At 38.2% G+C, this 13,875-nt stretch overlaps 1 protein-coding gene across 1 annotated transcript in view; it reads right to left on the bottom strand.

Annotated features, from left to right (window-relative positions):
- PRKAR2B (protein kinase cAMP-dependent type II regulatory subunit beta) overlaps positions 1 to 13,875 on the bottom strand; it is a 62,647-nt gene that overhangs the window by 14,280 nt on the left and 34,492 nt on the right. The window contains exons 3-4 of the mRNA XM_063307998.1: positions 2,442 to 2,494; positions 1,973 to 2,056 (exon numbers count right to left, since the gene is read on the bottom strand). Of these exons, the coding sequence (XP_063164068.1) occupies positions 1,973 to 2,056; positions 2,442 to 2,494 (137 nt within the window). The remainder of the gene's footprint in view (positions 1 to 1,972; positions 2,057 to 2,441; positions 2,495 to 13,875) is intronic.

Genomic DNA, 13,875 nt, shown 5'->3' on the forward strand with positions numbered 1-13,875 from the left:
AAAGCAGGAGGAAAATAAACTTAGCCTCCCTTCTTTCTGTAAATGAAGAAATTAACAATATTTATGTCAGGTCAAACAATTAAACCATCTCTCCAGGAGTGTCCACAGCACGTCAATACATGCTAAAAAGAGGCAGAGTTTTGACCACACGGTTGTCAACACTGACTCTCAATATGCTTCAATGGACTAGACTAGCAAAATATATGCTTCAGTGTTAAGCCAAGGCATTTCCCCAGTTGATGAACAGTTAAAACTGTCACGCTCTCATCTCAAACGTTCTCAGAACACTCGACTGGACTTGCATGCATGTTTCATTCAACCCGTGTCTTCTCCTTGCGAGTTGAAAAGAAGGGAGGGGGAAACATCTTTGAGTGGGAATCATTGTGTTTGGACTATCGTTGAACTCCCAAGGTCATCTACAAAGAACGTTGGGGCAGTTGCACATGCTTTCACTAACTGGCACAAGAGGGAGGGGGCATACCTGAGAGGGGAGGGGGGAATTTGAAGTCACTAAAGTTGTTTAATGGGGGAAAAGTGCAGGCTTTTTCATTTGTAATGTTTTCTCCTGTACTGAATGCTACCACCATTAAAGAGAATTCTAAGTAATTACTTATGAGTCGGATTTAATCAGAAGTTGAATATTCCAGTCATCACAGAAACCAGAGTTCCAGATGTCTCTGCTTTTATGAACAGTTCTTAAGCCAACAAAAACAGGAATTTGGGAAGAACCTTTCTCTCAGCATAAGGAAGACTTATCTCAACCGCTGCAGTTTGTGTCTGGATTGCACTGGGAAGCTTTTAAAACACACAAATCAAGGTGCAATGCAGCTGTTAAGTGGCAAGCTTAAGAAAAGCAAAATGACCAAAGAAACTGCGATACATTGATGTTGCTCTAAATCCTCTAGAGCAAGGTTTCTCAACCTTGGCAGCTTTAAGATGGGTGGACTTCAACTCCCAGAATTCTGGAAGTCCACCCATCTTAAAGTTGCCAAGGTTGAGAAACCCTGCTCTAGATTATACCAAGGGTTTTCAAACTTTTTCAACTGTGGAACTGTTAGTTTAAAAACAAAAATAAACAAAAACAAAAACAAAAACCCTGAACAAGAGGCAAAGCTTCAGTCATCAAAAATTTTCTTTGTGTGATTTTTTTTTTGCCCTTTTTCTCTCCCAAAACTTTATCAAGTTCTCCCTAAACTCCAGGGTTCCCTGGTACACAGTTTGAGAAACCCTGAATTATACAGCCTTTAAATTAACTCTTAAAGATGAAGACCCTAGGCATTCAAAGATGGCACTTTTAATTTAAATAATGTTAATACTGTAAAGACTAGCAATAAATTATAACAAACGAAGGCCCTTCACTATTATCTGCAGAAGACCAAGTGAGGTACAAGGAAACAGCCTTCGTAAGTTCCGAATCACATGGGGCATCAAAATGGAAAATGACAATTCAGCAGTGTTAAAATTATGTCGTTTCTTAATGACTATTTAGGTTACGTATGCAAGAAAGTAACTTTCTGTATTATTATTCTTATTTTAAATTAATTGGTGCCCAATTCCAATGGACTATAAGGCAGTAACATCCATATAACCTGAACTGTGTTATGTTTGTCTTTGAACTCAGAAATACCATTTTTAACCCTGTCATCTGTCTTGCAGGGCAGATCCTATAATGCTGTAGCTAACCATTTTTTCTCTATGTTGCTTAGTCCTTAGGCCCTGGAATCTTTATTCTACAACAGAAGGCTGAAAGACAGCTAGGAAATTCATCATATGCATAAAAATAATGCATTTGATTCAGAATGTGCATTTTGAAAAACTTTCATTTTGAAGTTTTTAATGATTTTTTAAATTAACTTTTATAGTGCTTTGTTGTTAAAGGAGCACAACACAGTTTAATGTTTAATATCAAATTTTCTGACAGGAGTTCTCTCTCCTTCCTTCCTTCTATCACTGCATAAAAAGCCACTCTTACCGGATCTAAGTTCTTAAAGAGAAGAATATCTCTGCAAGCTTCCTGCAGCCGGTTTCTTTGATCATCTGTTTTGGGGTGAATAACCTGAAAGTAATCATTGTAAGTTATGCTTTTCTGAGACTACTTTTTAAGAGAAATTATCTTTGAACTGCCCAGCCCTAATTCATATTAATACTGATGAGCTATTAAGTCTTGTGCACTAAGTGTCTGAGAACAGATTTTTAAACATTACTACAAATACAAAAAACATGAATGACAAAAATATGCTCTCCATTGTTATTAAAGATAAAATATAATCGAGGTAATTGTGGAAAGTGTTTTAATCATACATCACATTTTACAGATGTCTACCCCCCCCTCCACACACATCTTCATATGTTTGTGTGTGTGTTTAAAAAACCTTTTTACACTATTTTATCTGAAATCTATCTTCCACTATGAAAGATTTTTATTTACTGGGGGCACATACCCTTGATTCAGTGTCATCTTCTTCTTCATCTGGATTATAAGCTTCTGCACACACTAAAACGAAATGAAAATGCAAGTTGATTCATAAATACCAATGTATTTTCACCATTTTGCTTTTGAATTACAACCAACATTGCCTGCTTAACTTTGCTTTGCTTTACTGGGTTTCATCATGTGGCTTTATGAGTATCCTGAAAGAAAAACAGGACATACAGGACTGAAATAAATAAATAATTTGGGAGACAGGGGGAGAAAAAACTCTGCACACTTTCCTGAAGCAGGGATGGACACCTTTGTTGCTAAGCAACAGTTCCTAACATCCCTCTTCATTGGTCAAGTCAACTAGATCTGGTGAAAGTTTAGCATCTTTTAAAGGAACACAGACTACCTACAGAGTTTCTTTTCACTGCAGGACAGACACCCATCACGTCAAATCAACTCCCATTTGATCTTCAAGTCCATTGCTACTAACTTTGACATCTGACTTGGCTTATACAAACCCCAGCATCCATGCAAGGATCAAGGAACTGCCTGAATTCTACCAACTGGCACATTCTTTTACAAACTGAATCACAGCTCTTCAACCATAGCATATCCTGCGTAACAACTGTCCTTAAGGGTGGTAACTGGAATGTGTGAGCCCCACTCACTGAAGCATGAGTTTCTACTCTCAATCTACTAAATTCATCCACTCTGCATATCCAAAAATACCCTTCCTTCCCTCTTTCAACTGAATTTGTGCCATGCCAGTTGAATTACTGCCATGCCAGTAACATTTTTTGTTAGTGCTTAGACTCACTCCCAGTATCCAAAAGAAAATCCAATAAACATGCAGTGAGCAGAGCAAAACAAAGGGTCTTGAACTGCAGTATTATACCACTTAGAAAGCTTTTAGCACAACTGTTGTTCATAACCCCCTGTGGTATCTTCTGTCTGCATACTAAAAGCTTCACCGGTGATTAAGACCATTTATGCAAATGGTACTTAAAGCAGGGCGATGGGTTTTTTTTTTCCTCTTGCTAAATATCAACCTGTAATCTAGATGAAAAATCTGAATCCATGAAATGTCTTTGGTATTGCTGTCTTTGGTAGAAATAGCAAGAAAAAAGCCATCCAACAGATGTCTGTCTGATACTAACATTCTTGCAAAGCAGAGAGAGATACATCTGGTGATTCTTCAACCTTGCCCTCTCTTGGGCTCTGCTCTGGTCAAGAAATGGGGGTGGGCAGGTCCCTATTTAGATGCGTAAGAAGCAGATTGGACTCAAAGTGAATAGTGTCCTCTGGCCCTGAAGAGTTCAGGAAAATTCAAAGTAGAAAAGGTTTATCAATAGCTATGCTCCTAAATAGAACTTCTGCGTTCAGGAGTGGCATACTTCAAATTGAGCAGATACTGGGCAAAAGCAGCAGAGAAAGATTACTAACATCAGGTGGGCTTCCCACAGAAGTATCTACATAATCATTGTGGAAAACGACTTGCTGGACCATGATGTTTCAGAGAAACTTAGCTGTGATGATTTTATGCCAACGTATTTTTTCTGAAAACACTTTTCTGAATACTAAGTCATTTCCATAGTCAGATTCCAAACAAACTATTATTAATCTGGCCAATCCAGAGCCTTGTGAGAATGCAGCACTGCCCAATCTTAAATACTCCACGCTACAAAACAGGTTTTGCAGTTTAAAAGTCACATTTTGAGTGAGATGGGTGGTGACTAAATTCAAAACATAAGTAAGTACAAAAGTCAGTCTACACATTTGCTAAAATATCCTATCATTCTGTATTCCAATTTTCTGTGCTTGGCTTCTACCAACTAGCTTCAGCTCAGCAGCCAAAAATTTACAGCCCATCTTTCAATCCTCAGATCCAAGGCACTGATCCCACTCAATGGCCCAGAACCATTGATTCTTTGCTTTGAAGTCTACACACCTATGCCTGGGACTGAGTACTCAGCCCATTCTTTCATCAAAGGGATTAGCATAGACAACCTCTTAGGTACCACCCCAAGAATTTCTTGGAGTTTGATCCTTAAACCTGCTCCTCTTGATCTGTCACAGCATGCTTTTTCTTTTAGGCTTGTGTCCAGCCCATGTTCTGGATAAGAGTTTTTCCTCTGTCCTTAAAGTATTTCATTACATTCTTGATCCAGATGGGCAGGCTACATTAAAGAGCTCCACTTCCTGGAGTCAGCTTCCATATGATGTGTGCCCTTAACAACAAATGGTGGGGTCAATCAGGGCCACAACTAGGGTCTGTGTCACCTGGGGCAAACATGGATTCCACACACATTTTGGCACCCCCCCAGTGCTCATTTTGGTGCCCCTCCCAGCACAGCGCCCGAGGCACATGCCCCGCTTGCCCCCCCCCCCCCAGTTGTGGCCCTGGGATCAATACCTGCTGGGAGGTAGAGATCTAAAAGTTGCTGATTCCAAATTCAGCAGTTGGAAGGGGCATTATCATAGAGTTATTCCAGTGTTTCAAACTATATGCAATCATGGACCACTGGACATGTTGAAAATGCAGGGACCAAACACCCACTCCTATATTTTTGTCTTTAAGACAATAGAATCTACATTTTTTGATGGATAAGATCATTATGGTTGCATTTGTGTATGGCTTCCTATTCCCTCCATTTTAAAAGGCCTTTTTAAACTACATTTTTAATCAAACACTGAAGTCCAAATTTAAATATTTATTTAAATCCATTTACTACTTAAATTAGTTTCTGTATCCTATGCCATAATAATACCTCTTAGTACAAAAGTGCTAGTCAGGAACATTTTTCAACAGAAACATCTGAATATTGAGAAGTTAGAAGTTAATAGTTCTCCAACCCAGTGAAATCAAAATTTTGAAAATTCACCACTATATTTCCTATTTGTACTTTTTTGGGGAGGGGGGTGCAAGATGAATATTCCATTGTATTTGAAAAAAATGGACATGAGTTTTTTGCTGCTGGTGATGTAAAAAATTTGAGGGGTCACTGATTAGTATGATTTGGTCCTATGAATCACTGACATCCTCTTGGAATAGTATTTTAATATATATAAATAGATTTGTGGGGAATGTTTTGTGTTTAAAGATGTTAATGTTATGTTAAATCATGAACCAAAACTTTGACATTTAAGTATTTTTGAAGAGTTATAGTTGTATCAGGCCTGGGATGTTACTAAGAGAATTATTTTGAGAAATTGGAATAGTACTACTCTAATATTCCTGATATTAAGGTTTAGACTGAAGAGATATGTGACTTACCCATTTTTGAAAAGACAATTTTATCTACTAATCAAAAAATGAATCAATGTTTGTCTGTGGCACAGATTTTATGGTATTTTGTAATGTTAGTCAATCATTATTTTTTCCCTAAGGTAGACTTACAAATGTTTCACATTTGATTAATATGTGACATACATCAATTGCTTCCCCTCTTTTCTGTTCTTTGTTTTGTTTTGGTAGTTTTTTTTATGTATTTCCTTTTTTGGGGGGGGGGACTTTTGTAATTGTTAAGAAATAAAAAAATAAAAAGTGTTCCTTTTAAAAGCTATGCAGCTTATAGTTGGTAACACCACTTGGCTCCTGTTCCCTAAGATCAGGTCAGTTCTCGCTATTCTTGAATGCAGAATAGTGAACCAGTTTTCAGCCACTAATCCATGTTCATGAACCAGCTGATTTTGGAGGTATATGGGGAGGCAGGGCTGAGGTGGGCTCTGGCCCAGGAACATGGGAAGGCTATAGTACTACACATGCTACACCACTGCAGACAAGCAGTGGCCTGCGAACCACCTTCTGAGAATCTGAGTTATTTCAAGATTTCAAACTAAGTGCAATCACTTATATATTTTTGTTCTTTAAGTGTCCCACCGTTGCTCCTCAACACATTTGTTATTTTTTCATAATAATCAATACCCAAGAAGATTTCAGGTTATCCCTTGAAAATGCTGTTTTTATAAATAAATTGTTTTATCTGTGGAGTACAGGTTTACAGATGACCCATAGTTAAGAACGGAGCCTACTGTAGCAAAATTCAAGTTAAATACACAATGATTCGAGTTAAATACACAATGGTTTGAGTTAAATACACAATGGTTTGAGTTAATTACACAATACTACTTACACAGCATATACAATAATACTGTTCCCGCTTACATATAAATTTGACTTACAGACAGACTTTGGGAACTACCTGTAATCAGTATAACTAAATATATTGGTGCATGATAATGAATTTACAATCTTATCTCACCTCTAAGCCTATTAAGATAGTTCATGCTTCAGAAGGTTCAAATTTCTGTCTCAAAAGCACAAGGTGGAATCATTTATTGGCTCAAGGACTTCAGGATAAGGTCTTAGCCAAATACATTTCAACAACCTTTATTAAGACCTGATTTGCTAAATACAGCATATTCATTCATATTCTGAGCCACAACAATCACAAATACCACTGTCCATGTTACCTTTTTTATTAATAAGGTATCATACGGTGTTTGTTATTCTTCAGCCACCAGACAGCAAATTCAAGTATGGATTCTTATGTAGTGCAAAGGATCCATTTTGAGGCAGCGGCCATCCAGCAGAGACCAATATGCAAGGGAAATTTTTAACTAAATATTATTTTGCCAAAATGTGGATTTTGCTGAGGAACAGCACAATGAAAGCATAGCAGTAGGAAACAGCGATGAAGGAGGCAGCAGCAGTCCTTGGGGAAATAACATTCAGTGGGAAATAGCCTCTAAAATGATAAATGATATTGAGGAAATAGTAATGAAGACATGGAAAACAACCACAAAGCACTCAATGGGAGAAATAAATCAATCAGAAATGGAGATTAAGGGGAAATAGCATTCAATGTGGAAGTAGCATTTAACCAACATTGAGGGGAGTAGCAATTTAGAAACTGAGGATTAGTAACCTGACAGCATGTACACCAGTGTTTTTCAACCATGGCAACTTCAAGTTGTGTGGACTTCAACTCCCTGAATTCCCCAGCCAGCACGCTGGCTAAGGAATTCTGGGAATTTAAGTCCACCTATCTTAAAGTTGCCAAGGTTGAAAAACGCTGTTCTAGGCAGCAGTGGCACTTAATCTGAGCAAAAGGTCACACTGGCAAGTGTGTATCGGAGGGGCGGATTTCTCTTAACCATTGCCCTGCATTAACTTCTTCAGTGCCTACCACGTTTGGGAGTTTCTCCTTCTGTATAAGCTTAAAATGCTGCCATTTGTGGGGTTGGAAGTTAAGAATCTCTCAGAACAATAAGATGAGGGGACTTCCCCCCAAGTTGCATATTACATGCATGATTTTTTAAAAAGCCCAATGTTTGCATTCACAATCTGTTCGGTTTTCCATATGCCTTTTCCAGGTTTCCAGAACCCAAAACAAGGAATGTTTTGATATATTAGTTTTGTTAGATACAGCCAGAACCATTTTTTCATGATTATCTGTTTTCTATCACCATCTCCTTGTCCCAAAATTCAGCAAGATCTCTTTACTTATGTGCCACTCATGATTGTCCAAAGATCTTTGACTGGTCACTCCTGCCTTCCCACTCTCCAAATACCTACAAGTGGAAAATGACATTCCTGTTACACTGTCATGAAAATGTGTGTATTGAGGGGGTGGGGTGTAAAAAAAGTAAAGATGGGTGTTTGTAACTGTGCGGTCATGGTGATGGTGGCCATGACCACACAGTTACAACCACTATTTTGAGGTCACACACACACTGTGGACACCCCTGGTGTTACTACAATTCTCCAGGCCACCTTCTTAACAAGAACAGCAAGTAAGCATAATAATGACTCTTGATCATGTTCCCTCTACTACATCCAGACGTCTCCCTAGAGAAGAGTAATTCAACAAGGTCTAATTTTATCAAATTATTTTCTTAATTTGAAGATGGAAAGAAGCCGGCACACAGACCTTCTCTTCTCCACTTGTTCATTTTACATCACTGAGAAGAGGGCCCACATAACTGTAAATTAATACTGCAGCATTTCTTTGTGACAAAGCTCACACACAGTTAAAAAAATTAGTTAATGGACTGAAAGGATTTCAAGTAACTAATAAAATTTGCACATCGTTCCACATATAAATAACAACAGTGAAGAAAACACACACTTTACATTTAGGAATACTAATTCCCTTGTTTATATTCAACTACATCTGCTATTTTTTTAACTAATAAAAATACCTTCCATTTAAAAATAATAATACAATGCTGCTGGATGGATCAGTGACAGTTTTTTAATGAAAAGATTTAAACTAATTAATTGAAAAGATATTGTTCTCTTTGAAATCATCATGGTTCATTCTTACTAATTATTTGCTTGTCAAATTATAGCCATTTTCATAGTTTGAAAGCTGTCCCAAAGTTAATGTTTTATGAACTGTGCCTGTGTATTTATTCCAAATTGTCACTTTTTGCTTACATCTCACATCTGGTAGCTGACTGCATATATATCATAACATAAAAGTTCAGCCAATAATTTTCCACACAGAACATGTTTCGTATCAATTTGGAAAGCCCTAAATTAAGACAATCTCAGTTTATTCAACTGAGTTCCTTGCTACAGAAATGCTATACTTCTGCTTATTCAAATATTTGAGTGTAAGCAGAAGTATTGCTTTTACACGTAGGGATTCATAAATGGTGTTTTTTATTCTTGAACATAAGCCCTCCTTAATGTATATTAAAGAAAAACGAATTTCTCAGCATTACCACCAAGCTTCATTATATTTTTCTGTTAATCATTAGAACCAGGTGTCTGCTTAATCAATGTCTTCTATTAGCTTACAGATAAGGAAACATTCACTTCATTCATCCCTACGAAAGTCTTGAAAGTTAGGCTTCCTTCAATTTTAACCTAATATTTGAGACTGTATGATTCTTACGCCCAAGGCAACTATGGGAATTCACGACAAAGCCAAGATACTGTTCAGACTATTCCTCTATGAATTCACAAGAAGCCATAAGAAGGATAGGTAAGTACATTTTTTCCAGAGAGTAAGGAAGCCTTGCATACAAAAAAGTTCTCAGTTTAACAGGACCCAATAATGCTGTCCCCTTTATATGTTAATCCTCAGGTTGTAACTGTCGATTTTTTCCTTCTGCTTTTCAAGCTGACAGCTATGTAACAGCTCACTTCTCAGCCTTGGTGGTGTCTGCCTTTGTCCCTAAGTTGGCAAAACGGATTTCTCTGTGGGAAAAAAACCAGCTTTAATCCTTCCAGACATAAGCTTCTGCCTGAATTCAAATTCAACGCTTTCTTGGTAGATCACATTGAGGGTCCAGGCAAACAAGAATCTGAATATTCATTATTTCAGAAAAGCATCTTTCAGTAAGTTCTTTGCCTGAAAAAGAACTTGAAAATTCTTTGTGTGGCATTGATGTGAATTCACTTAGACTGCACTTCCCAATCAATATGTGAGTGAAACTCTTGGTAACGCTTGTTTCCAAATTTGGGATTATGGTTCTCCCCCGTCCCCAACTGCATCTAATAACAAGGAAATTGCACATAAAGATGTGCACATTGGACAAAAAACAATCCTAAAAATGTAATTGTATGTTTATGCAGGTATAATAATTTATTCTTAAGGGTGGAAACAGAACAAATGACATAAAATAATGTATGAAATAAAATATAGCAAAACCAAAATTCAAAGATTCATCATCCCTAAAGTAACCTTGGTTTTAGAGACATCATGTACCCTACTCTTGCAATATTTATAAAAGAAGATAAGATGGCTTCTTTTATTTATTTAAAATCTCTAAGCTTTCCTTGGGTCAAATCAGCAGGAAGTGTGCCAAAAAAATAACTCAAAAGTACAGAACAGAAGGTACAGAATAAAACCTTGTTCGTATTTGGTATTGGAAAGCTTCAATAGATAAGAGCAACTTTGCCTTGCCAGGAAGGATGGCCAATGATGGTTGCCCTGATGCAAAAGATCTCTTTTCTGTCGTCACCCACCTCAGTTCAGAAAATGTAAGCATTTGAAAACAGTCTGAAAACATAATATATCATCAACCAAACAGATGTATAACTGAGCGCATGTTTACAAATGGTACCTAATCTTGAGGACCAGGAGGGTGGAGAATGGACTTCTTAAGGCCATTAGACTTCTTGTATAAAGTGAAATTCAGAAACAACTATATCAGTCAAGGTAATACAATACATCTACTCTGCAAGAACAAATGGAAATCAGATTACTTTAGAAGCAAACGAAGATGGAAATAAATGGCTGTAAGGTCAGACGAAAGGTAATGTTATTCATACTGTAAATAATCTTCTTAGTGGAAAGAAAAATTAAAGTAATTTCAATGTCCAATAAATAATGCATGAAATCACTTACATAAGCAGAAGAGTCATCAGGCTAGAAATATGGGGAAAGCAATCGAGTTAAAAAGAATGTCATCATTTGTACAACATTAAATACAAATGCAAATAGTAAATTCTTTGGAGAGGATCATGCTAGTGAATTTAACAGGTGAGTTTAACATGAGCACTGAAATGCAGGGAATCTTTCTATACTTTTCTATGTAAGTTTCTTATACAAATTAGTTGCTTGATTTTATTTTAATAAAGTTGACTGGGTGGAATCCAAGCACAATTGGATTCAATCCAGTTCCCTGAGAGTAAACCCTGCTGCAAATCTGGCATTTTCTATACAGTCACATTAAGAACGATGCTACAGGTTAATTCCAGTTAGGTTCCACTGAAATCAATGGAATAAGCTAGCCATATATTAACTACATTGAAGAGCAAAGATTTCAATGGGGATGAAGTACATCTAACTTAACTTAGATCTAACCCACAGTGAAGAAAGGGGACCTATTGATTATGCTTACAATAATCACATTAATTAAATTAGTAGTACAGAAATGTATTGGTTAAAACCAAAGCCACAAGGATAATTATTCTAAATTATAATATTTCCAAGGAAATTGTTGTTTTATTTGTCCAAGTGTCATGTTCGCCATTTCAATGTCTTTGATACATCGTAACGTTTCGCATGTCATTAGCTGGATGCGTGTTTCATCTTTCACGGGAGGATGAGAGGGGTTTATCTCTTGGCTCTGCTTTTGGAATGTATTTGGGTTATCTTTTGTGTTCAAGGTTACTTTCCCAGGCTAGCAGTTCTGACGGTTGCCAGCACCTGGGACGGGCGGTGCTGCTGGTAGGGAGGCGGGGTACGTTTGCACCGAGGGTTTTAAGTTTGTATTTGGCGCGCTTTTGCTCATTCTCAGCTTTCTCTGTATTTGTCTTAAGCACCTGAATAAATCAGATTTCATTTAGCAACCTCTTGTGAGTCTGAGTATTTGGGCTGGGCAATCATTACACCAAGGAATAATTGAAATTATTGCCACGCATGGAGTCACCAGAGCATCACACATGCCAAGCGGAGGCAGCTTTTTATGTTGGGTGGAAGATGTTGGGTGAGGATGGAAGTTCAGCCAAGGGAACCATTGATCACTGTTCTTAGAAAGCTGCACATTAAAACTATACGGACAGCAGCCATTCGGAGTGCCGATGATGGCATCCTGTGGTGACAGATTTAGGATGGCATGATTTCCTGCAGGTTCTGGGAAGGGAGGGGAACATGGCCTTGTGGATGTGGCCAAAGACTTATACACTACAGAAGGGCAATGGAGTGTTGCTGTAATGACACTTACTTAAAAATTCAATTAAAAGCAGGAGGAACATTCACTCATGAATTTCTTGACCCTGATGTCTATATGCTACTGCTCAAAAACAAACAAGATGTGCTTGAACTCCTAGTAGAGTAAAGCAAATATAATTTTGTAAGTATAGCAGAAATCTGTAAGGATGATTCCGTTGGTTTAAGGATATAATTTGTTCAAAAGGAACAGAAGCAAAAAAAAAAGAAAAGGAGTTGCACTCTACGCTAAAAATTTCTACTCTGCCTCAGAAATCTAGGTTAAAGTAAATGAATCATAGCAGAATAAATGTTAATTCCAGACTTCCGGAAGAACCTAAAAACCTGGTTCTGCCGCCTCGCTTGGGGTGGGAGGGGCACCAGTTCATCTTGGGGGTGGCTATTATAGATCTCTCCCCAACAAACAAGATCTGCGCTGCTGGATTTTATATTTTATATTTATTTTATTTTTATAGTGTTATTTATATTGTAATTTATGTGTTTTAATTCTGACTGTAAACTGCCCAGAGTCCCCTTTTCAGGGGAGATGGGCGGTGATGGAAATTTGAAAATATATAAATATAAATATAAATATAAATATAAATATAAATATAAATATATATGAGACAAATACTCAATTGTACATCTCTGTCTCGGGTGAGGTAAGTAATGCTGTGACTGCCCTCTCTCGGTGCCTGGGGGCTGTAGGGGTCTGGATGAGGAACAACAGGCTTCAGCTGAACCATGGTAAGATGGAGTGGCTGTGGGTTAATGGCTCTTCCGTAGCTGGGACTTTGTCATCTTTGGTTCTGGATGGGTTCGCACTGCCCCAGACAGACCCTGTGCGTAACCTGGGGGTCCTCCTGTACTCACGGCTCCTGCTCGAACAGCAGTGGCAGCCATGGCCAGGAGGGCCTTTGTGCAGCTTTGTGTTGTGTGCCAGTTACGCCCTTTCCTCGATTGGGAAGCCCTTCAAACAGTCATTCATGCCCTTGTTATCTCCAGTATAGACTACTGCAATGTGCTCTACATGGGGCTACCCTTGAAAAGTATCCAGAAGCTGGTCCAGAATGCAGCCACGCAGGCTATCTTTGGTGCCCCTAGATCAGCACATATAACACCCCTACTATGTGAGCTGCCTTGGTTTACATAAGGTGCTTATATAACACCTTGAATTGGGCCCAGTTTGCTTCTGGGTCCAATTCAAGGTGTTGGTTATCACCTTTAAAGCCCTACATGGCATGGGCCAGGCTACCTGAGGGACTGCCTCTTCCCATTACATCAACCCGTCCCACCCGATCATGCAGAGAGGGCATGTTGTGGACCCCATTGGTAAGAGAAGTCCGACTGGCGGGGTCCAGGAACCAGGCCTTCTCTGCCATAGCTCCCACCCTCTGGAACATTCTGCCCCCAGAAGTGAGGTTGGCCCCATCGCTCCTGGCCTTCTGGAGGAACCTGAAGACTTGGCTCTGCCACCTTGCTTGGGGTGGGGGGAGAATAGTTACACATAGGGATGGCTAGTGCCTTAGAGTGCTCCTCACACACATGGACTGAATTAGACCTTTCTGCCACTTGGATTTTCTTATTTTTATATTTATTTATTAACAGTAATTATATTTTTATATATTGTATTTATATTTTATGCTTATTGTTTTAATTGGCTACTTTTTATTGTAAACCACTCAGAGTCCCTCTGGTGGGAGGAGATGGGTGGTGACAAATTTGATGAATAAATAAAATAATGGCTAAACATCATCTTCCAATTCTATGATTTAATGACACTAT

This window comes from Candoia aspera, chromosome 7 (genome assembly GCF_035149785.1).
Source record: "Candoia aspera isolate rCanAsp1 chromosome 7, rCanAsp1.hap2, whole genome shotgun sequence".
Lineage (NCBI taxonomy): Eukaryota > Metazoa > Chordata > Lepidosauria > Squamata > Boidae > Candoia > Candoia aspera.